At 44.1% G+C, this 25,565-nt stretch overlaps 1 protein-coding gene across 2 annotated transcripts in view; it reads right to left on the reverse strand.

Annotated features, from left to right (window-relative positions):
* Positions 1-314: 314 nt before the first annotated feature.
* SLC38A1 (solute carrier family 38 member 1) overlaps positions 315-25,565 on the reverse strand; it is a 42,625-nt gene continuing 17,374 nt past the window's right edge. Inside the window, exons 4-17 of one of the 2 annotated variants that reach the window (XR_012774439.1) lie at positions 25,413-25,528; positions 20,305-20,378; positions 18,449-18,541; positions 18,051-18,132; positions 16,777-16,859; positions 15,805-15,863; positions 15,547-15,672; positions 13,245-13,324; positions 11,950-12,050; positions 8,634-8,752; positions 7,952-8,093; positions 7,746-7,843; positions 6,502-6,689; positions 315-3,216 (exon numbers count right to left, since the gene is read on the reverse strand). Coding sequence is in view for 1 of the 2 variants with exons in the window: in XM_075494507.1 (XP_075350622.1) it covers positions 6,588-6,689; positions 7,746-7,843; positions 7,952-8,093; positions 8,634-8,752; positions 11,950-12,050; positions 13,245-13,324; positions 15,547-15,672; positions 15,805-15,863; positions 16,777-16,859; positions 18,051-18,132; positions 18,449-18,541; positions 20,305-20,378; positions 25,413-25,528 (1,275 nt within the window). In the remaining variant the exon portion in view is untranslated. Of the gene's footprint in view, positions 3,217-3,253; positions 6,690-7,745; positions 7,844-7,951; positions 8,094-8,633; positions 8,753-11,949; positions 12,051-13,244; positions 13,325-15,546; positions 15,673-15,804; positions 15,864-16,776; positions 16,860-18,050; positions 18,133-18,448; positions 18,542-20,304; positions 20,379-25,412; positions 25,529-25,565 lie in introns of those variants that run through there. The other variant, XM_075494507.1, reaches the window with a different exon arrangement.

The following is a 25,565-nucleotide window of genomic DNA, read 5'->3' on the forward strand; positions in this document are numbered from 1 at the left end:
GGAACAGGCAGAAACAAGCACTGGGCTTGAGAAATGCTATCATCTTCAGCAACACCAGTCTGTGGTGACCATACGCCATGGCTTCAGGTCCCTCTAAAACTGTATCAGAAACTTTACATTAATGCTCCATAGCCATGTATTGATGTTTTACTCTATGTACTCCACCGAGTCTAATACAGTTGGCTTTGCAAGAGCTGCACGCCCTGAGTTCAGTGAAAATACTTGCGTAAAAGCAGGGAGCACATGCTGTTTAAGGCATTATAATGATATATAGTCATCCCTTTAAAAGAATGAGTATGGCCCCGACATTAGTTTAGATCACCATTTTAATGTTTAAAAACTATAGAGGTAACAGAGAGATTATAGACCTTAATACATTTTTTTTTATTTACACACAGAAACTGAAAAACTGCATCGTTTATTTGGATATGAGCAGCACAAAGTATGGTGATGTATGGAGGAGCAAAATATTGTCAATGACTCACTTCAACAATCTATTAGAGATGAGCTCGTATCAAGGGTACATCATTCAAACAGTATTGTTCATACTGGATCTGGGTGAGCCTTAACATACCCTGGGACACTAAAACCAGGTTTCTATAAACAAGTTCAAGTTCAAGTCTTGTGGAAAAATACCTTTACAGCTTATATTTTGTTGGCTATAACACTGAAAACAAAACGTACACTTGTATTAATTTGAAAAGCTCTGTAGAAGTGACTGCATATAGGTTTTTTCCTCAAATTTGTGCTCATGGTGAAAGCAAACGTTATTTCAAGTTTCCTTTTCATCCAAGACCATAAAGTAAACTTGGGGAAAAAAAAGTATTTTTAGATGCTTTTCTCAACCTCTGTTTTTCAGCAATCCTGAAAAAACGCGTTTCTGTGCTTTACCAGAGAGAAAGTCTATGCAAGGCTCTTGACGGAGGCACTCTCAGGATATACACAACCCTGCCCTCTCATCATCCTCACCCCCGGACACGCAGCTATCCCACGACCAAAATAGTGGCCTCCGCCAGCTCGTGGGGTGGGATGTGCAAGCAGTCCCTGGCTGGGGATGCCCTTGGTGCTAGTGTTTTGGTCGCGTGATAGCAGCGTGCCTGGGTCTGCGGCGGAGGAGCAGCCGCAGGACTCTGCAGGAAGGGAGCAGGCTAGAAACAGCACAAATCGCTCTGGTTGCTGCCCAGCCCTGGCTTGTAGTACTTTTTGTCTGAACTACAGGCATTTCTGGTGGCGGAAAATGGAAATGCAGAAGTCCTGCCCTGACTTCTGTTTGTACTAGTTGGGTAAATACATGCCTGGATACAACATGGCATAATGCTGGGTCAAATTGCTGGCTGCAGTTTGCTCCGGTTTCTGCAGAAAGCCTTTTCAGCACTTTACTACCACCTGACCTCAGCTGAGGAGGCAAGAGGTACCTGAGTACCAAAGGGGCCCTTTACAAGGGAGATACTTTACCCAGCAGGAAGACTGGCTAACTTGCTGTTGAGAAAACAGGGAGTCTTGTGCTGAAATTAATCCTAGCAATTTAATTGGACCTTTTATTTCTCTTTTTCTTGTTACATTAGCGATGTAATTATAATTTCAAGTTTAGGCTTAAACTTGTGAACTCTTCGGAGAAAGGAAAGGATATACATTTTGCTAAGTCAGAAGCTAAAGTATTTGTATTTCTATTAAAATTATTCTTAATATGCAGAGCCTATCTCAACACTTCTATATCATAGGGGATAAACGACTGCAAAAATATACAGCATCCTATTTATTTACAATATATATGTACATAAAAATGAAATTTCCTACAATACAACACAACTGCATAGATTTGTCTTCAGAAACATAGGCATGTGTACAATTTTTGAATTCTAGACCTTCCCAGCCCTGTACTTTTTATTAATTCATTATCTTTTTTTTTTTCACAGTTTGTTACAGAAATCCTTACATTAGATACAAATAAAACATTCTCTGTGTAAGTTATAGGAAATAAGGATTTTCCTGACGCCAAGGGCTCTGGGGAATTGTTTAAGAAAGCACCCTGGCGCCAGGCGATAAAGCCATCTCGTGGAGCTGCTGATGGAGCTGAGTACATTCTGCTGTGCCTTTCTCCTGCAGGCACTGGGGTGGGATGGTAGGACTGGAGGTGGGACACCACCACATGGAAAGAGTTTTGTTTTGACCCAGATGCTCTTTAGCCTTAATGTAAGGTTCAAGCAAAGAAATGTATTCGTTTAAAGATTAGCTAGAGATACCATTAATTGTTACTGTTAATACTCAGTATCAGAGAGACCTGTGGTGCTTATGCGTTGTAAGGCAGATGTACAGACACAACCCATGTATCATCCAACCTGCATTTGCACGTGTGACTTATTGCAAGCGGAGCACAAGCTATGGGTCAGTGTGTGGCTCAGGAAAGCAGCCTTCGGGAGCGGAGGGGCATCCCCATCCCTGACCTCGCAGGATGAGACCGGCCAGGGCCTGCACATGGGCTAGGCACCACTTGGTCCCTGTCAGCCCTACAAAAGATCTGTGCCACTGCATGGATTTGTCGTCGGCCCTCTGACCAGGAGCAAGCATCACCCACAGAGGTCACTGCTCCCGAGATACTGTTCCCAAATAACAGTTTACTGTTTTACTTACTAGGCGTGTTTGCCATCGGACAGACAAGGGCAGCTGTATTCTGCAACCATAAGGGTGCTTTAAGCTTATGACTATTTTCTTTGCAATGTGCTGTGGACTAGGAGAGGCAGCAAGGCCGTCTTTTAAGTATAGGATTAACTCCTACAATCTTATTAGGAGCCCCTGCTTCTAATTAGTCCTTCCTTGTCCCTCACCACTCAATTGTTGCTATTACGCAAACGAGAATTTTGCAGTATTTTGTTGTAGTTATTAGGAGCAATTTTGCATCCAGTCTACGACATTTGCAGTGCTCACAATAGTGATAAACTCTCTATGAAAAGAAAGCATGCTACCACCTACTAAGTAGATACGGTACACTGGATCCTATTAATTTAACAACAGAGAAACTCCTACAGCATTTCACTGTGCTCTTAAAATCCTAGCTAAGATGTGGGACTCGTACATCAGAGGCTACAAGTTCACTATTTCAAATGAACTGAATAACAGCAGTACATTTTACAGATAACCTCATACAAATATTGTCATCCATCACTGATGTTGACAGTTACAGCAGGGTCTATTGCATTCTGTTAAGAATGTATAAACCTGATGAGAAAACAAAAAGCACGTTATTTCACGTTCATTACCACAGACATCAATAAACACATGATTCCTTTCCATAAATATCTATAAATATGATGCCAGTAAATCAGTCTAAGCAAAATTCCCTCTTTTTTTTCTTTTTTTTTCAGAGACCCAGAAACAAAGTCTGTTTAAAGACTCAATATTTTGGGTATCTATTTTTCAATATCCAAGATATGCTTTGATGGTCCAGTACCTCGGGTAATTTCACTCTACGCACACACCCAGCTCATTCTTCTCCCTATTTATCCAGTAAAACTCCAGTATACAAATAAACTGGGAAAAAGAAGAAGGCAGAATAGCAAAGAGGAGAGAGAGATAGTGATGGAGGAGATTTAGGAAGATGCAAGGAGCAATCAGTCACCCAACAGTCCTTCAAGCCGAAGGAAGCTGGGTGCCAAAACTCAATGGTTGGTATTTTAAACACAAGACTACAGACTATTTGGGAGGGGGTGGAAGGGAGATGTCGCAGTTGTGACCTTGCTGGGACCCTGTGCAGCAGATCAGACTTCTAGCTCCTACCTGGGTATTTGAAAGTTGCTCCCAGGATCTCCTCTCTCATAACCCCCCGATGCACAAAGCTGCACTGCTCATACATCAGTAGTAGAAGAAGGATAAAAGGGGGAGGAAAGCAGGAGAGCCCTGGAGCATTTTGAGGATAACACTGTACGGCATTCTCAGGTCTGAGTTAGGTTTTTTGGGATGAGATCCAGAGAGATTATAAGGCACCTCAAAACCTGAAATGTGACCCCAGCAAGCTGAGTCAGAAAACAGAGCGAGATGCTGGGCTCCTGCTGCAGTGACCAGGAAGAGTTGGGTGCCTGTGAAAGGGGAACCACAAACTTACACCCCAAGCTGGGAAGATGCCTGGAATGAGCTGCAAGGAGATAGGAACCAAGCATGGGTTCTTCTCTCCAGAGCTTGACTAACGCCTGGGCTTGTAGGCTCTGGTATGGACTTCTCTGTGAATCAGGGCAGGGATCAGTCCCATAAAGAGACGTCACAGAGAAAAGTGGTGACCTGCACCATCACAGGCAAGGGTTTGAGACGAGCCACCAGAAAGCATGAGCTCCCTCAGCCCACAGGTCCCAGGCAGCGCAGTGGTTCGTGTGTTAAATGCTGGGCTGGGGGGTGCCTGGGAGGAAGGACACTGCACCGGAGACCTTGCTGGGAGCCTGTGCCGCAAGGAGTGAAAGTCTGAAGGGCCAGGAGGAGGACAGACTAAGGGAACCCTGCTCTGCAGTCTAGCAGGTCGCTTCGTCTGGAAGGAGGATTCCAGTTTTGGTTTTGCTGCTGGGCTACTCCAAGGTCTTGGGCAGCCTGCAGAGTCTACTCTGCCTTATTCCTGGACCACAGTGGAGTATCGGCAGAGCCGGGTACCTCACTGCCTAGGCTGAGGTACAGATTTGGAAGTCTGGGTTTAGTATGTTTAGTTTCTGCAGCGTGAATGCTCTGCATCTTGATGCCCAATTTGCAAGGAAGGCCCCAAACTAACCTCTCTGGATGCTACCCTCAGAAACCAGCTTTTAAGGTCCTGACAAGCACTCTGTGGTCTGAACTCTCAGTGACTTCTAGCCTTGTAGGACAAGGCAATGGCAACTGAGGCAATTCAATAGCTCACAGAAATCCCAAGATCCCGAATTCTCCATCCCTAACCTTAAAAAGAGCAAGCTGCAATAATGACAGGTTCCCCACAGCTGATGACAGTCTCCTTCCACAGTTACAACGGGAGTCGGCAATGAACCAGCTACTGGGAACAAGAGGGTCACCGCATACTGACAGGTACGGCTCGAGCACACCGAGGGCATCACTCAGCCCTTGGGCATGAAGCGGGGCTCCCGTTAGCCACTGGTTCTTTCAGTGGGAGCCGGGTTCGTATTTTGAGACACTTTTTAGCTCACATGCTGAATGACACAAAGTGAACATGTTTATGCTGCTGGCAATGCACTAATAGAAGATGTCTGTTCAGGATGGTTAGTGATCACCTGCTTAGTGTTTGAGTCTCTACAAGTAGTTCTCTACACCAGCTATAAGGCATTAGGCAAATGCTTATGTTGTGGACAACAGATGCAAGTTACAGTGTTTCTGCTAGTAGTAATTGAATGTCTTTTCTTTAATTGTTATGGAGAATCGATGACAAATGTAAATGAAACATTTTAAATATAAAAAGTATTTGTTTGTTTAAAGAAATGTTACAGATTTCAATTTCTATTAGAAATCCAGTAGTTTGGCAGGGTGAGTCAAATCCTGCTCCCGCTGCTGTCAAAAACCCCGCTGACTTCAGTGGGAGGAAGGTAAGACACAAGAGAGGAGCCAGTCTCTACAAGGTATGCACAAATGAATCCCAGAATGGAAAAGGCATGAGGCATGATTAAATGCGTAGGTTTTGATAAAATTGGAGCTTGCCATTTTTTTTCCCGAAATAAGTGGGGCATTAGCAAACAGTTTAATGCTGAAGAAAATGCAGACTTCCTATGGAAATCTCCAAGCATCTGCTTCTCTTCAGGCTCAAGTACTCATGGCTTGGGGTCAAGTCTAGTTCTGGTGAGGCTCCAACCGAAGTGTGCCAGGGGAATGGTGGCTGATGGTGGTGGCTGTCCTTCTCCTGCTCCCCGCACCCCATCACAAAGACACACAGGTCTGTTCCCCAAAGCCACAAAACGGCCAAGCCCTGGGGCTGGCTCCCCCACCAGAACATCAGAGAGAAGCAACAGATTTAGGACCTACGCTTATACAATGCTCATTTACACTCTCATGGTGCCTTTCGTGCCTGTATCCAGAATGCTACGCTTAACCCAGTGAGGCAAATGGTGCACGAAACAGCAACAGAACAAAGAAACAAACAAACAAACAAACCGGATGCGTATGACTGGAAGCAGAGTTTTGGCTAAAAGGCAGGGGGGAAAGGGTGTGAACTGACATCACTCCAGTTGGGATTGACAACAAGAGGAGCTGCTGCCCTAAAGGAGCAGAGCTTATGGTTGAAGGGCTAAGGATAATAACAGAATAATGCAATTCATGGGTGGAAGAGGGGAAACAAATTAATTGTGATGAATTTCTATGAGCAATGCTCTATATAGTCTCACAGACAATTAACACAGACTTTAGGCTGATCTGATAACTCAGTATCTGGGGACAGCGTGATATGCCTATTGGAGAAATGAGTCTGTTTTCTGCAAGAAAATACACCCATAGCAGTATTTTCAGTACTGGATAATCATTATTTGGATTTGATTTGAGTAAACTCACAAAAGATGGAATAGATAACAGAACGGATGGTTGCGATTTTGGTGTGTAGCAAACAGGGGTGTCTTCTTTTCAGAAGGAGGTGAACTTCAGTGGCCTTCGGCACTGCCTCCTGATTGTACCCAGTCATAGATGACCAAGGGAATGCTCACTAGGGAAAACATTATCCCCAGCGCCAAGAAAAGAGAAGCCTGGAACAAAAAGGAGAGAAAATTAATGAGTAAAAAGAAAAGACAATTAATTCAAGTATGTTAACTTCTCCTCTTAAGGAGATGTACAAAGTGATGTATCAAAGTTATCAGTTAAAATGGGATAGCACTTCTGGTAAAGACAAGACCCATAGATAATTAAACAGATTAGCATCATTAATAATTGCTCGTTGAACACCAAAACCAATTTTTTTCTCCTTTCAATTCACGTCTTAAACACCGATCATCCCTAAAGAGGATTAAGTGAGTCTGTTTTTAGGACTGATTGGCTCTGCTCTTTTCAAAGCCTCACAGAAATAAGTACACTCTTCCCATCAGGTACGTGTCCATTGAAGTTCAGCCCTTTCGTCTTGGGGTCTGTGGATGGAGCCACAAGTGAAACATGGGTTTCCTGCCTGTCTGCTCAGAGCAGGAAGGTCTGACCTTACGATACTTCCAGTGCACGCCCTGTTCGACTGGGAATACACAGGAGTGTTGTGTCTTTTCAGCTGCAGCTCTTTCTGGGGCTCACAGGAAATCTTTCCGAGGCCCATTCCCATCTGCTCATGCATGCTAAAGGGCTAACATTTCAGCTGGCTGCTTCTGGTGGAAGCACCGTAAGTCTGAATCAAGTCCATTAAAACCACGAGGAATACCACGAACGGAGCACGTTGCACGCTTTCTGAGTCAGCACGCTGAAACAGAGAAAGCTTGCTGGGTTGAAAGGGCTGCTGAAGGCGGCTGGAGGGGTACCCGCACCCTGCCAACAGCTACGGCTGCTGCAGAGCTGCCGCTCACCAGCCAGGGCAAGAGCCCCTCGCCCCGCAGAGAAGGGCTCCCCAGAACACGAGGTGCCCTGCGTGGTACGGCCCCTCCACTGGGACACTCCCAGGGGAAGCAAAGGAGAAAGGCAAGCACGGCTGCCAGCTGACTGAAGCGAGGATGGAAAGTAACGTAAAGAAGCTCACACATATGTCCAGATTAGGTACGCTTTGCATCTACCACGTTATAAGGAATGACAAGATGAAAGCGTTGCACTGACGGGAAAGGAATGCATACCCAAATCCTCTGAGTCAACTTTGATCCATCCTGCTGTGTAATTTTTAAATACAACGACGAAGGAAGAATGAAAATCAGCATATTGGCAGAAGTGACCCCTGCAAAATTGAAATAAATTAGTTTTGTTAGTTGTCAGCAACTGCTAATTATTGTGTTGCTGATTAGCAACAGTCTTTTATTAGTAGTACAAAACCAGGATACTGTACCTACAACTCCGAAAATATCCTTCATGGTTGGGATAAAAATGACTAACAAGTTGATGATAACCAAAAGAACAAAAGTAACCAAAACGTGACGGCATAAGTCAAATTTTGTTTTCCTAGCCAGTTCAAATAATGATGAACGCACCTGTAGAAAGAGAGAGAGTTCTCTGTCAGGAACAGTCTATAAGCCAATTCAAAGCTTCCCATGTTTATTTTAACCAGTTCTTCACGCGACAAGCGCTGCAGAGATGCGTCAGAAACTTTGGGATCTCTGATGTAATGCCCTTTGAAATAATCCTTAAAATTAATTCGATATTTCAAAACTGTAGGTATACATGCATCTGCAGCACAGGATATTCCTCCCTTTCTGACATGCCTTTTGGGATCCTTCTGCACTTAAAAATGAACTTCACCTCTGAGCCTGCTCCAGTGAAGTCATGTGAACTAAGAGAGGGCCCTTGTGGATTCAATTTAAAACAGATTTAAGACCAAAAGCGATTAATTTATTTCCTGCAGGGAGAGCTTCTCCAGAAGTTAGTGGGAGTCTGGTGTGGGAAAAGACTGATCCAAGCTCAAGCTCTTTTTGTAGCCGCAACATCACTGCCACAGCAACTGCTGGAGTGTGAAGAAACACGCCGTGTACAGCCATTACCGACTTCCACGCTGTGTGGAGCATTTTACTTACAGTGAAAAACAGCACTGGCACCGTGAGTATCACTGCAACGATCACAGCCAAGCGCACGGTCAGGATGAGGATGTCATCTTTGCTCTGGTACTTGTGAAGCAGATCTGACTGCACATTGTCTATAGAAAAGACAATAAGGTAAGTGTTCTGGCAAACAGGCAATCCGTTCACAAAAATCATTGCTTAACAACAGCCTTCTTGAACAACAAGTGATTTATCTGCAAACAAAAGAGTATGGAATGAAACATTCTTGAGTTAAAACAGCACTTTGAACCAAATCCTAATGATCCTATTATTCCAGATTAATCCTTTGGAGGCCTGATTAAGGAATGCATCCTAATTCAAGACAGCACATGCCTAAGTCTAAGGTAATTTTCACTGTAGGAAAGACAACAGTGAGACATACACGAAAGCTTGCTTACATATATATACATATATGAAAAAATAAGTGAAGTGAAAGAAGCTATTTCTAACTGGTTCCATGGGCTTTTTTTTTTTGAAGTTTCAAATGATATAAAAAACCCACATGCACTGCAATGTCTGAACTTAATATAAACTACAAGGTTTTGAGCTAAATTAGTCTAAACAGCAAATAAACTTCCAGCGAAAAGCAGTGCCCCTGTTCTCAACCAAGAACAAAGCCCATCTTGGGTCAACTCTCAGTGGGACGCTCTGACATCTGCACTCAAATCCCTCAGCAGCTCCTCTGAGGGCTGCCCTCAGGGTTTTTTCTCTTGAACCTGTCCGCCCCCCCAGCAGTGCCTGCAGCTCGGCCCCACGCCGGCCAGCAGCCCCAGCAGCCAAGACAAATCACGGGGGGTGCCTAATGGGGAGGCGCTGGCGATATTTTAATATGACCTCCTGCAAAAATGTTTCCTTGAAGCTGTGAAAAATAGTGCAGAATGGGTCTGCATGTGCTAACCAACAGGAAAACCAAGTTGCTGAGGGACCTGTGTGTTTTCTTTGTAACTTTTAAATATCTAGGAGCAATAACCTAAGGGGGTGGCTGGTTAAGCGCACCACAAAAACACACTCACTGCCCCTGTTTAGGCTCGTTTTGTTTCTGCCTGCTAATCTCAGAAAGCTGGTGGTAAAACGTAACAGCTCTTAAACCGAAGTCCTTAAAGGGAACTCGGCAGCCACGTCTAGTTTAAAATCTTTGGCACTTGGTAAAACCTCACATATTCCTGGAGGCAGAGGGATCTGCCCTGTGGCGAAATGCCTGTGCTCCCCCCAGGACGCCCTTCTGGGGAGAGACCACGGGTCAACACCACCTACGCAGTGCTTGAATCCCCACCAGGAGAAAGAAAACGCTCTCCCACCTCCCTGCAGATTAGGAGTGGGGTTTTCAAGCCGGGCACATGCACAGCTTCTGCGACACAGAGCTTACTCTGCTCCTGCAAGCACAGACTGCAACTTCTGTACCGCTCACGGACTGCAGCCAGGTAGGAAGTGAAGGGCAAGGCTTACAGTTGAAGGTCTGTTTTCCTTTCAGCTAGATACACCACAGAGCCCAACCACAGTGTGACCTTTTAGGGGAAGAAAAACACCTCTTTTCTGTAATTCTGCAATGTAAATATAGTCATCACTGCAACACTTTTGAGAATACAGGAAACAGACAAGTACTATTGGTGTAAAGAAGAAATGGCCACAATAAAAATGCTGTTCTTATCCAGGTAAGGGTAGAGAAGAGGGTTAGAAAACTAAGTGAACATATGAAAGGTAAGGTCTTGTCAGTCTCAAGGGGAGGAAGGATCAAAGTGGAGGAATTTTATATTCCCTCGGTGTCTTTTTTGCTGCCTGTCATGGCACTGACCCTTGCAGAAGCCCCAGCGGAGCCGCACAGCTTCCACCCGCGGGCTCTCGGCACTGGGGAGCAGGGACGCCTGATGTGGGGAGAGGCACACGAGACACCCCAGGGATTCCTCCGCCGTTCCCCCTCGGGAGGGCCAGAAGGACGCAGCCCCTACCTCCTCCATGGACTCCAGACCCTCGTCCTTGAGGGGCGTGGGAGATTCCCAGAGAGGAGCGCCACGGATCTGCCTCCTCAGATCCCTGGGGCAATCACATCAGAATCTCCTCCCTGCCAAAGCGAAGGGGTCCGTGCTGATTTACACCCACTTGCTCCCTGGGGCTGCTAATTTGATGCATTTCTATGAAAATGTGTTAGACGGGAGCAGTTGGATGAGAACGGCTGTTGCTGTTGTCACTTGCAGCGTATTTGCAGTTTTATTGGGGAAATTAGAACAGATGACCTCGAGTTACTTCAATGCATGCAGACTCAAGGCCTCATAATCAGAATGAGAGCCTGAGAAAACAAATATGAGATAGGTACACCTTTGAAAAAAAATGCCACATTTCATATTTACTTATTTTCTTTCTCTTGCAATACATGGCTCACAAGGAACAGTACCGTGAATGAGGAGATTGTAACAAAAAGGTCACTTGGAATAGGGTGGAGGATACTGATGACCTTTCCTGACTCTGAGGTAAAAGGCAAACATCAGTTTTATCATCTGTCTTGCAACCCCTTAAAGATCCATGGAAAAAGACACTACTTTTCAATATTCCCATTATACTAGAACATGGGAGTAGGTTCCTGGGCAACATTCATATTTTATCCTACTTTACTTAATAATTGTGCCTTTAGGACACACATGTTGTATCCTTTAGCGGTACAACATGATTTGTTTGTTTCTTTAAGTGAATTGATACGCATGAAAAGAGACAGGGTGCAAGTCTCAAACACTGAAATAACCATCCTTTGGCGGCTGAGCTGGGACAACACTCGAAGCTTCCCCACCTTTACTGCCAATCTGTTTAATCAAGACCTGACAGGGTCAGCTCTAGGGACACAGGGAAAACATTTGGTCCTTCACCTCTATGATGAAAGCGTCAATAGGAAAATGAAAAGGCTGTGATGGCTGATTTGATACCCATTTCCTAGGACCTGCTCTCAAATCTGTCTCATTTTATACAGATATGCACGCTTCAGTCATTACCAATGTACACAACATGCAGGTGAGGACCTCGGAACGAAAATCTTAGTAGGGCCCAGCTAATCCCCAGTTCTGTTAAACAAATCTCTCCCTCGTATTTTGAATACACCTTTTGTAAATACTACTTTAACTTGTGCTTTTCATCCACGGGGGAAAGAAGGAAAGGATGTGTACCTTCAATATGAAAATGTTAAGGAAAATGATTTGAAAAAGTATTTTAATATAAGTGGATAGCAGTTTCCTTTCCAGCTGGGATACACTATTGATTTCACCTGTATTCCCTTTCTACTTTGATCAGTAAAGAACTGCATACTTACCGTAGAAAGTCAAATAGCCAAATATGGCAGTCATAAAGTACATCACAAACATGGCAAAAAATGAGATATTTGAAACCAACTGCATTTTTTTCTGTGAACGGCTGGAGAAAGAAGAAAAGAACACATAAAAACGGTTGGGCTGGATTTTTCAATAGCTGTTTAAAAATTTATTAAGTCTTTGCATAAACACAGTAATTCTGGGGAGACTCATGAATGCATTTTCATTTAAAACAGGAATTCATTGACAGCTGCACAAGGAAGAGAAGGACAAGGGAAACAGACCCTACTTGGGGCTTAAGTCAAGAAATGGTGGGACCGCCCTGTGGCTCTGCTCCCCAGCCATACCCGCCTAAACAGAGCGAAGGGTGTAGCCAAGTGGAGAGAGACAGCCCTTAAACACTTCAGTAATTAAATTAAAAGGCCAAAATAAAGGAAGAGTAAAATTATACACAGGAAAAAAAAAACATTCTGAATGTTTGCAGAGAAACATTTGTGTCCCCATGGGTAGAAAATAATGAATGTATGCAGACCACTGTAGACCTGTAAAATAGGTTAAGTGCAAACATTTCATTTTTAGATATTTGTTCTGAAATATTCACACTCTGGTACCTAAAGTTAGGCTTTTAAATCCACATAGGGATGCCCTATATAGGCACCTGGGAACCTGCTGGAGTCCCTTGAAACTCAAAGCACCCAGCGAGTGACGGGGACCTGAGGGCACCCACGGGTGTGACTGACCCCAGCCTCTCCCCTGGGGCTCCCCCCATGGCCCAGGACCCCACTGCAGCCCCCCGGGGCCGCCAGCGATGCCGCAGCACGGCCGGTCTCCAGCTCCCCACAGCTCTGCCCAGCCGGAGGCATCAGCGAGACAGCCGTACTGGCAAAGGTCTTTTAGTGCAGGCGAGGCTGAAAGTACTTTTTTTTCCTGGTACCGCAACAGATTTTTTGTTGCATTGGAACAAACGCCGTTAGCTGAACACACGCCTCTCTCCTACGCCAAATAACGACCGGCACAACTTGGCTCTCCCCAGGCTGCCATGTACTTCCAGAGAAAACTCCCAAAGTATTGCATTATCCTCAACCTCCCTCACCCCCGCCCCAGCGGCACGCCTGGGAGGCCAGACTTCCTAGCTGACAGCCACGCTTGTTGGCTTGTTGGGTGTTATTAAAGCACATCTCCTCCAAATGGCACGAATGACTCAGAGCACCTCTGTGCTAACATTTTCCATGCAAAGCGGTTCAAAACAATTAACTGGGGGGGGGGGAAAAAAAAAGGAGAAAAAAAGAAAGCTTACTCTTTAAGTTCACTGTAAATCGGGAGGACTGACGGGTGGCACACAAACGCAAAAGCAATGGTGGGCAAAGCATACACGGTCTGTTCGGAGAGAATGTCAGAAAAGAAGTTAAGAAGAAGTATTTCCCCCAGCGGTGTGAAGAAATGATCCGTGTTCAACTACCTCAGCTCCCAACTCTCTGGACTCTTCAACCGAATGTTGAGAGCCTTCAGAGAAGGCAGAAGACCTGTCAATTAGCATGTATTTAATGAAATACGGAGAGCAGTGCTCTTTCAACAGGAAGACAAAGTCTTCGCGTTGGTCATGCGAACACAGTCCGGACTCTGCTCGCGCAGCGCAGCGCTGGACGCCGCACGGCCGCTGGCTTTGCTCCCTGGGATGGGTTTCCCTGCCCAGCTACTGCCAGCGTGACTAGCACACCGCCACGCGTAAAAGGGACGTATGGTGGGTCACGGCTACGCTACCCTGCCTTGGCATGGAGAGGGGTGCGCACCCGTGGTGCTAAGGCTGAAGTCCTGAAGAGGAAGCCCATCTCCAGACTGTAAGAAAAGAGAAGAGGAATGCAGAACTTACAAATAAATGGATATTTCAAGGTACCAGACTGAGTCCCTTCATTTCCCAGGCCAACAAAAGGGCTAGGAGGGCTGTGGAGGGAGCATGCTTTTCCTTGGGGAAAGAGAGAGACCGTTACGTCACCAGGAAGCGCAGGAGGCCTCCAGGGGGGACCTCACCCCCTTCTCCACCAAAAACCTGAGCCGGTTTCAGTCCTTAGCATACAGCCAAACTTCACAAATTATCTCAGCGCCCAAGCGCTTCCATTCTCCCCAGGGAACGGGTACGAGCAGAGATCACACAAAAAACAGGTCCTCCTGTGAGGACAAAATGAGTCCATCCCTACGTGCGGCTCTCCCTGGCCCTCAGAGATCTGCCTGTGCTGGCCACAGGCATCCCCTTCCCACAGAAGCCATCCCGGGGTATGCCCCAGGCCCGACAGATTCAGTAAATACACTGGTTGCTCTTCAGCAGTCCTTCCTCACCCAGGCCTGTGCCACCTCCTCTCCCTCACTCACAGCACGCTACTGTTGTGGAGTCTCCATCCCTGGAGATATTCAGAAGTAGCCTGGACACGGTCCTGGGCAACCGGCTCCAGGTGGCCCTGCCTGAGCAGGGGGATTGGACCAGATGACCTCCAGAGGCCCCTTCCAACCTCAACCATCCTCTGATTCTGTGGAACTGTCTCTCCTCTCACACGCCAAAGCTGCTAAATTGACTGGCAAACTGCTAGCCCCGAGGGGAAATCTCTAGAGTTCAGCTCCATCGTGCCTGGTTCAGATGGACCGATCCCTCTGATGTGCCTCCATCGACTCTGAGGCAAACGCTGACACTTACTGCAGGAGAACAAGACTGCCCTTCAATGCTATCTAAAATATACCTACGCCTAAGCTGCTATCGCACATCAAGTTAATAAACTCTTGGTCAGTCACATCAGATCTGGGCTGATGGCTACCCTCAACTAAAGAAAAGTGCTCAGATTGGCTTCTTCAGCTGAAGCTGGTAGGATGACTTTAAAAAAAACTATTTTTACACGCTATATGCACACGCACGTTCCCTATGAACGCGACCGCGACACCCTGAGGACCCTGCGCTGCTGGACAAGGTGCTGACGAGCGAGCACTGTGCCCCAGCACAGCTGACAGGAGCAATCCTCCCGCTCCCACAGCTACAGCCAGTTGCTCTTTCGCATTCTCTTGGCACAACTTTTCCTGCAGCTGTGTGGCGATGGAGGAAAGCATCCAGCTGAAAGGCAATCAAATTTTTGCTGGATTAGCTTTCAACTGTATCCTTTTCCCGATCCAGTTCACCATATGGCTACAGAAACACGTACCCTGTCACAAAGAAGTGGTTTGTGTGCAGAAGGACAGAGGGATTACTTCTGGGCTTTGGATGCAGGAATGGCTTACTCAGTCTCTGCTGAACTACAGCCTAAAGGCGCAGTTGCAGCAAGGACAGTAAGAAGCAGTGGAAAGGAAAACTCTCCCAAAGAAAGCATTTGTTGTCCGGTGGTAGCTCGGGCTCACAGCCTTAGCACATCTGCTACCGGGGCAGAGCAGACCGCGAGGAGGTACATTCAACACGGCATCTCCATAAGACTGGGCAAGGAGACCCATTGTGCGTTCACCATTGGGGCACGAGTGGAAGCATGGAGAATCAGGCCCTACGTGGTGCTGATCGTATTAAGAACACGGGGTGTAGGTGCATATATTATGTGAATTAAAAATAAGTATTATAAAAAGAAACATACCTTGGAATTAAAGATAACATACTTTGGCTTACACATATGTTCATGTGCTGAGCTATTTGATAGGATAGATGCTGTTGCATTTAGCTCCGATCCGCCACAGGAAATTTGAAACTTCTTGTAAATAACCTAGAATGAGAGCGGAAGACAGCTAATTGCTAAAAATAATAATAAAAAGCGAATTAAAATTAAAACATCGGAGAAATTGTGAATATCCTATCAAGTGACTCTCATGCAACAAAGAAAGCAAGCTGAACTTACCACTATCAGGAAAAACACCATGCAGCTTAATGAAAATCCACTGGTATAGCCAAGATACCCTGAAAGAATTTAAAAGAAAATCTCATACAAAATTATTTTATTAGCCATATCTTGGTTTTTACTTCTTTTTTTGCTGCTTCATGAAAAGTTTAAATGTATTATACATTTAATATGCATCGTGAGCTTCTGGGCAGGACAAAAGCATGTCCTGTTGGTGTGGGAGTCTCCCAGGTCGCAATCCTCCCGGCTTTCAGATAGACCTGAGCTTTGCTGTGACCAGTTTGACTTCCCAAGGGTCACCTTTTCAGCAGTCTTACTAATTTTACTGTTGAAAGGGGCCGTGATAATTGAATCAAACCTGAAAATGTGCAATTGCAATCAGAACGTGACCCAGATTCCCTGATACGAGCCACGTCAGCTGAGTATGGGTTATTTTCACAAAAGGAAGATCCCAACAGGACTTCATTGCCAAAACTTGTTACATGGTTTTAAAAAAATACATTGCGTACCTACTGGCATCTCTGTGGACTCAAACACATTTGAAAATGCAATCCTCTATACACATCTTACTTCAAAGTCCAATACCTCCAATTAATCTCACCACTAAAAATTTCGATGCTGATAGAAAAATAAGTTATTTTTTGTAATCTCAAAATTTGTGAACTTATTTTTACAGGCTACATGTAAAATAGAATTGCCTTATGAAATGAAGACCCTCTTAACTATAATTTTTTAAATCAATTTCCACAATTGTATGGATGAAGCTGGTTTATACTGAGTTCAACTGCTGTGACAATTTAGGCCTACTTGTTCCAAAATGTTCAAAACACAGCTTATTTCTGGACCAGGGAGGCTGCTTAGATTACAATGAGAGCACATTTTTTTTATTACAGTTGAGTTGCCAGCGTGGCTGTCAGTGGCATGATGTCTGGGCTCCTTTATTTTATTCCCACAATGGCATTTGCATCTTACCTAAGTTCTTAAGGAGACATAAAGGGAGGATTATACCAAACGTCACTGTGACAACAAGAATCCGCCCATCCACGTACCATGCCCTGTATAAAACATTAAAAAAAAAACCACCATGAGCACACCTTAAACCCTCTCTGGTTTTCCTCACACTCAGTCATCCTCTTTGATTGCTGCAGTTACAGAACTATCTTTACCCTACAAGCTCCTACAAAAGGAGAGATGGGGGCCAGATCTGAACTTTGTAGTCTCATTAAGTATCCAGCCCTTAAAACATGGCACTGCTCTGACTCAGATACGGCAGATTTTCATAGTTACTAGACAAAGTATCACCCTACTGCTGAGATCAGTGAGCGGGACTGAGAGGCAGAACACCACCCTCCATAACCTGATATAAGCCACCCTGCCAGGATGAGGAAAGATCATGCAAAGGGCCACACATACAGTACAGTGGGGCAGGCGGGGGCCACCTCGATTCGTTTGCTAAACCACCCGGGCACGTGCCTGGAGCAGCAAACCAGGCTCATGTGGGCTGGCACGCACTAGCCAGCCCAAGGCTGTATCTCCTTCTAGCAAAGTGCTTTGAATCCTGCTGGAAAGCAAGAAAGGGGAGAAGGGAGAGCATTAGTGACGTTCTGTATGACCTGTTTCCACTGCTCAGTCCAATTTAGTATGAAAGCCTGAGGAAAGGGATCTCCACCTTCTTCTCGTGCACTACAGCGCACCATATAACCCAATGCAAAGGATATTTACCACTGTAAAGAAATACTACCCCTCTATTAAAGAAGTTGGTAAATGTCAAGGAGTGATAAGCGGCAGAAATCTAAGCACAATATTCTGCTGTTGTCATATGCTAGTATCAAAGAATTTCATACTATGGATAGTGCTTCAGGGGCAAAATCCTGTAAGACGCTAAGAACGCAGAGAGATACGTAATATCTTAAACTTGCATTGTTCCCAATATCTTCAAGTGTTGCCTAACACTGTGAAAGACTGGATCCTATGATAAGAGGTTTGTATAAATCACAATTCTGCACGAAAATCTGGTGTGTGAAGAGAGTAACTGCTGATGACTTAACCTTTCATTTCCTATCCATCTTCTTTTCCTTTCCAAAGTTGTCTTGGTTTTTATTAACCCTCTGAGATATTCCTGTGAAAATCTACTGTGACAAACCTAAAGAGTATCCAATACTTAAGAGCTTTTATGAACATATGCTTAAACTTATCTACACAATGTTAAATTCTATCATCTAATCACCAAAATGAATTCAACTTACCAAAAAGATTCTTCTTTTCCCATTAGAAACTTTATGGCGGAAGGCAGCTCATTTTTGACTATGAAGAGATAGCTCAACATTGCTGGAAGAAGAAGAAAGTCAGTTTAGAAAATGGATAAGGTATTTTGTGGAATAAGTACAGAGAAGCATCCTGAACCTGTTCCCACATCAGCCTCTGATGACAGAAGACACCAAACTATAACTGGCTGTAAACTACTGATCATTCACGAACACAGCATTTTTAAAGGCCTGCATGCAAAGTGTTAGCCACAGCTATACTGAGGAGCATGAAGATCCCAAGATGTCACTGAGAGAAGGAGGAACCTGACTGGTTTGTAGCTGTAACATTATTAAGATGTTCCTGGGTTTTGTTTTTCAAAACCCCTCATCTCCTTTACCTCCAACATTCTGGAGAGATGTAGATCCAAAGACAATCATTTTCCCTGGGGTACCGAAGACCTGCTCACCCAGCTTTTCATACACCATGCAGCCTGTGTGAAAAAAACACGAGGAGAAAGGTAACAAACACACCAGCAAAAGCTGTTGAGACAAAACGCTTATGATTCCTTTTCAGCTAACCACCCATCTGTGCAGCCATATCTGCCCTTTGCAAGTAAATAGAGAGCTCTCTTGTAATTACTAGGGCTGAAATTTATGTAGGAATTTTTTCTTGACGTCTATAAATGTTATCGTTGGCTACCAGTCACTTTTGAAACTGAAGCTCTTAATGAGGCTATTACACCCCTGTAATGAGGCTGTCTATACACCTAGTGGCATGTTAAGTTCTGGTACCCCCATCCTGGCGTATTAGGTTTGTGCCCGCAATGCGAGTGACGCAGAAAGCCTCCTCTCCAGACAAAACTCGGCACAGCAGGACCCACAAGTCAGCACTGGCAGCCTGGCCAGAGCAGACACAGTCCTGTGATTCTGCAATTTCGCTTGCTTTGACTAAACGATCCAAATGAGGGCAGCCGCTGGTTTACAGGATGATTTACAATTTCTAATGATGAAACCTTAACTTGTGAATTCTCAGTGTGGTATTGTTTTTGGTAAAAGCAGGGAAAGGTGTAAATTACAACTAAAACTTCTTTTTAAATATCTGTCAAGCTTGAGAAACTCCTCTATTAATTGGTTTGTGTTTCTGTTAAATGTTTTTTTCCTTGGCTGTGATTTAGGCTGAGAAAAAGACTTAACATTGCGACGATGGTGAGATACATAAGAACAGAAAGAGAAATACTGCAGATGTTAACACTGTACAGATGATTTTTAAAATGCATCCCATTGTTTGATTTTCTCTATAGTTCCTTATAGCTGACATTTCTGCTTTGAAGCTTGTATAAGCAATAAGCTTGAGCTTAAATGTACCAGCAGCATAGAAACCAGGGCTTAGATTTTGGGAACTAACAGGGCACAAATGTGTCCACAATTAGGCATACGTATCTAATTTAAATAGGCAGTTGCTGCCATTATACATGCTATCACAGTAACTCATGTATGTCCAAATTACATATTAAAATATTACAGATATTGTAATACCTGTAATATCTATTTATGTTTATTAATATATTATAAAATATTTAAATATATTAATATATAATATAAAATATATTATATTATAAATAATTTAATATCTTGTGCACAGATAATTTTAAAAAATCTGGCTTCAGAGATTGTTACTCAAGGAAAGAGACTCTTGGACTTCAGAGCACAGTGACATTTAACACTGTAGGTGACTCCTAATTTCTCTGTTTAGAATATATTTTGCTTACAGAGACACTTCTCTCTGTGGAGGAACTGTTCCCTTTTATTTTATTCTAGGGAACCTCCTACTACACCACAAAGGCTATCAGGAATTTCACACTAACCATTAAGGACAAACTATATTTCCAAGTAAGCTTCACCATAGGCAAAGATTCATTATATTTCATTTGCAATTGGTTTTGTAATGCAAAGAAACTATATGAGCTGTTCCTTCTAGCTCACTGAAGACAACATTTCACAGTAGCAGAATTCACTCTTTGTCATTAAGTTAAGTTTTTCTCTTTATAGTGACAGTCAGATGCCGTTCTCCATTGCCATGACATACATTCTTGTTAATTCTGAGCTTCTGACCCAAAATGTGTTAGGCCTTTCTATTGTGTCCACAAAGTGACAGAAACTCCGTCTCACACAAAGCACCTGGCCTTACTCGAGCACTTTTCACCTCTTGTTCTTTACAATTCTACTCAAACGGTATAATAACATCTTAAATTACCTGTTTCCTTTGAACACACCAACAGGAGATATATTGAATAAATAGACAGCAGTGTCACTGAAACCAAAAGCAGCCTACAAAAGAATGGAAAATAAAGCTTACTGTAAGAGCTGAGCTCTAACACTGCAATATTTCACGTCAGGTCATATTCCCGTTGACTCTGAGGTAATTTTTACACTCTCCTCACAATGCAAAAAGCCCTAAAAATACATGTGATTCACATGCTTTTTGCAGTTCCACCACACTACCGTGGAGGTAGAAAGCCCTGCATGCAGAGAGATTCAACCAAGTAAAACTTAGCAGAGCTGCAGAGCGCAGCCTGTTAGTGAGTTACACCCCCCAAACTGAAAGAAGCAAGACTAAAGATGTCTTTTCAGGTAGGAATTAAGATTTAATCAGAGCAGGGATGAGCCAGGTATGTCCCTCACCACCCACTCTAAAGGTTTTTTTCTGGAAGCAGAGTAAAAATTTCAAAGGGAAGTCCTCTGTTTAAAGACTTCCATACCAAATGGAAGCATCTTTTCCCAGGACACGTTTCATATGCTACCAAAGGGGTGCCCAAAGGGCTTTTTATGTGCCTGCCAGTGCCCAAGGAGGCGGAAGAGGAGGGAAATTAAGGCTCGACTGGCTTCCCTTGGGCATAAAGGCAGAAACCAAAGGCTTATATTTGGTGCAGGCGGGGACTGGTGTTCCCTCACTGATGTCACTCCTGGTCTGCCGTGATCCATGATTTGACTTCATGTAGAAGAATTGCAGGAAGTAATGACCAAACTGTTTGTGTAGGAAACTTGCTGGCACAAATGATAATTAGTCAGTGCCGGGGGCTAAGTGCATAAAAACACATTTGCTCATTGCTCTATGTCTTTAAGCCAAGCACCATGTGTGCCTTCCCCTCCAACACTCTGACACACAAAGACCTGATGATGTTTTCATGATGTGCGTGAAGAGCATTCAGACAATCTGTTGGCAATTCCTTTCTTTATTATGACAACTACCCTCAGGACACCAAGAAAAACAAGCCTAAAATTTAACAGAAAACAAGCTGCTGCCATAGATAGGCAGCAACACATCTTTTTCATAGGACTACACACAAAGAACAGGATGAGAAGCCTCCTCCCCCCACTTTTTTATTATTTTAAACTAGAAATACTTTAGTGCCAAATAATGACCCACAAGTTTCTTGGGGCCAGAGGAGCAGGGAGAAACACAAGTGATAGGAAGAACTGCTCGTTTGCCAACAAAGTATGATGGCTGACAATAACAACACACTCTTTGTACAGCCCAAAGGGTGTTGTTTCTCCTCCAGGAGGTGGAGAAGGGAAGGGAGATTGCGCTGGCTGAGGTCACCCTGCTCCATTTTTTACAGACTTGCTAAGCCCTGCTCCTGCCCTCCTTCCCTGCAAAGCCGCCCAGCCCTGCCTGCCTGGAGGCATGGTGCTCACAGCCCCTGCGCTGGGCTGCTGGGCTGACTCACTCCCAGCCCCAAAAGGCTCCAGCTCCACATGCCAGCATCAAGTCTATTTTAATACTAAAAGCTCCCGTTTTTCAGGCACTGAGCTCATGGAGTCTTTGCAGCAGTAAAAATAACACTCCCAAGCAGCCAGGTATTTATCTGATCTGTTGTCCTTAGCTCCCTATAGGGTTCTTACAGAGACACTTGGCATTTTCATTAGCACTGTATGAAAAACTTGTTTGTGTTAGGACTGTGGTATGGACAGGGATATTTGCGCCAGAACCACCCCTTGGAAAGGAATGAAAATGTCCGTGCCACTTGCTCTGCACAAACTCAAAACAGAAGCAGGGGAGCTTGCGCTGCAGTCCCAAAAGCACTCCCCTAATTTTTATTTTGCCTGCTTTTAAAGAAGTGCTGGCAGCTATGCGAGAAACCGGCACATGCAAAAGTCACCTCCCCCCAACAAATCCAGAATCAACAGTTTAGGAGAACTGATACAGTGCTGGGAAGAACAACCTGTTCCTGCGATGCCGCTGCTGTTTGCTCCCAGCTGCCACATTACCAGGTCAGCTGAAACACGTGTTGTCCCCAGCCCCCTGTGAAGTCCCAGGCTTTGGGGCCAGAAGACCCGTGAGGCTCGTGCAGTCACCTGCCTTATTGCACAGAACAGCTCTGAACCCTCATAAGGTATCGGGTGCAGAAAAGCATGGCAGAGCATGGGGTTTGCCACCATACGGCCTCCCAGACGGCCGGTCTGCCAGCCTGCCCTAAACCTCTGGAGGAGTTAGGCTGTGGCTTCGTGACTGCTTCCAGTTTACCCTAGCAGAAGCAGCTGCAGAAAGCAGTGTGAAACTTCAGTTGTGATCTCATGCTATACCTCATCTAACAAGCCCTGTGCGTCAGCAGGGTTTTTCAGATCACGTGCAGCACCGAGCTAAATGTGGCTGAAGGCAGCTTGCACTTGGCCGGCTTGTATGTCTCTGCAACGCAATCCATCACTCCGGTGCTGGGTCTCCAGGATGAAACCACAAGCAGGGTGAGCTAGTGATGAGTGCTCCTGCCATCCCTAGGTGGCCTGGCCCATCTCTTATTTCCCAAGCCTTTTGTGCCATCTTTCTGCAGCAAGATTTCCTCCCCTTTTGCATACAGGAAAGGATGCTCTTCTTTGGTCTAGGCTGTAGTTATCAGCAATACTGGGATTAAGTTCCAATGAGTTCCTTCCTCAGTTTTTTGCCTAAAAAGCATGACACTTTGCTACAGCGCTAAGTTATGCAAATAGGATGTGAGAATATATACTCATTGCCATGTTTATTTTGCATGTCTTATGCCAAGAATATAGGATCTGAACCGATCCAGGTGTGCGTGGCAGTGCGCACTTCACACTGCAGGAGGGTAAAAGCTGTGAGAGTGGAGATCAGGCTGGGTCTGCTTTGTTAGCACTGAAAATGCTCCTTTAATTTTTCTGCCTCTGCTTTGTACTTTTCAGAGACAGTGCATGCCAATACTGGATAAAGCAACCTAGAAACTTTCCAGAACTGTGCTACTCAAGAGCAATGAATTTAAGTGCTTTCTCATGTGCAAAAAGCAATGAAAGCATTGCTAGGACTCTATCTTTAATCACTTGTAAAGCAGAAATGATTCTAAGATCTACCTGTGATAGCGACAGCAGAACTATACATTTATGGGAAAAATGCACTGAATGAGAGCGTGAGAAAAAAATCTAACACTAATAGACTACGTTTAACTCTGAGATTATTGCATGATAAAAGAACATTTAAAGCAGTTCAACTTTCAGGCATAACTACAGACACCACATTAGGATCCTGTATCTCCAGGCTTCAAAGGGGAAAGCTCTGCTAACCTGGTCACTTAGGTCCTGCTAGCTTCCTTACCTTTGATCTCAGCGGGCTGGTCTATCTCCAGGCCAACAGATCTAAAGGCATTATAAAGCTAACAAAAACAATCATCCACTTTTAAATACAAACAGTTAATTCTGTAGAGAATAATGCTGTTATTTGTGTATAAAATCTCTACATTCAGGTTTGGCATTTTTTCGTACAATGTGGTGGTACAGATCTATACACTCATGACTCGGGCCAAGACGAGCCCAGTCACCATCACACGTTGTTAGAAGTTTCTCTGATGTTCACATCACTGGTCTGATCTACTTCACTTAAAAGAAACTGCCTTTTTACATCCTTTAGAGCAAACACATTTCACATTTCACTTAACCCTCATGAAAAACTGCTGAAAGAATGAAAAGAGGACGAGATTACAGAAAACTAAAGCAGTAAGGAGAAATGGAGGGTGCTCCTTGGCTCAGACACTGCTATCACAGAAGAGGTAGCAAGGCTGAAGAGAGGTAACTTTTTTTTTTCTGTCTGGTTATAGCAGCTTTTGCAACCACCAGTCTGTGCCCTCAGAGGTGTGCTTGTCAGAGCACGGGTGGAGTATCCCATACAGGTTAGAGTACTGGGTAAAAAAAGCAGCAAAAATAAAATAAACTCAACCCCTCTGCATAAGAAAGACCTAAATTAAGAGTCCAGCTACTTTATAGCCTAGCTTAGTGACAACACAATTATGAGACTTTGTACATTCTTAATGTAAATGGATTAACTCCTTGGATTATTCCTAGATTTTACCCAACCACAGCACATTGTAAGCTAGCAGCATGGATGTAGCTATTCTGGCACAAAACCCCAGAGCAGATGGCTATACGTACCACTTTGGCCATCCACTCTGCTATATACAGGGCTCATATTATATATTTCTCAAAACCCTGAGAAATAACAGAAGTTCTAGATTTTTAGATTTGACATTCAAGAAATGATGCCTCTTTAGAGTAATCTGTAAACTCAATAACCATGTTGAACAGTTCTCAAAGATTGTAAATTATTGTATTTCTTCCCTTAATGAACATTTATCACTGAAATCTGCACACAATTCCCAACTGATTTCTTAACAATCACTTTTCACAATGAAACGTCTCATACTGCGATCCAGAATAACACAGAATAACACTGTGTCTTACTCAATTCACTGGCACCGTTTCATTTTTAGACTATAAAATTCTCCTTTACAAAATGCCTCTTTTTTGCTGGAGTTAAGTACTCTACCTCAACTCTTTTTTTATACTAAAATCTTGGCTATATTTATGTTGGCTCTCAAGGACTCTCACATAAGAAACTGAAGAAACTGTGGGAGTGAGATGAAAATATTATATGTAACATATAAAGGAATATAAATATTCTTTTTCTTGGTTAAAAAAAAAGTAGTTATTGCACCATGCTTTGACGAAAGCTCTGGAGATCCTGTGACACACGTAAGAACTAGGTACTATCCCAGTGCAACTATTACTATTGAATATTTCTGATGTATGTGTAGCTTGTGAACCATAAGAAAAATCCCTGGCTAGGCTCAGGTCAGTAGTAAATAACATGGACTTAATTTGCTCTAGCATTACAAGTACTGGCTTTTCCCCCAGAAAAATTTGACTGAAAAAAAATGTCCGAAACTTGTGGCTAACATTTTCAGGCTTGAATGCTGTACTTGATTACAGATGGACTATAAATCCCTCCACTTACTGGCAACGCACACGTTCTTTAAACGCAGTGAAACTGCACAGGGATCAGCTACTCACCACACTAATACTTACAGAAAAAGGAGAATTCCCGTGTTGGCCAAGGCAAAAGCGAGACCCAAAATCCCACTGCCCATAATCGCATTGCTGAGGTTGAAGACGGACATCCCCAGCGAAGTAGTTCCCGGGATCTGGAGAAGTAAAGACAGATGTGTCAGCAACAGCTTG

The sequence above is a fragment of the Mycteria americana genome, chromosome 1 (genome assembly GCF_035582795.1).
Source record: "Mycteria americana isolate JAX WOST 10 ecotype Jacksonville Zoo and Gardens chromosome 1, USCA_MyAme_1.0, whole genome shotgun sequence".
Lineage (NCBI taxonomy): Eukaryota > Metazoa > Chordata > Aves > Ciconiiformes > Ciconiidae > Mycteria > Mycteria americana.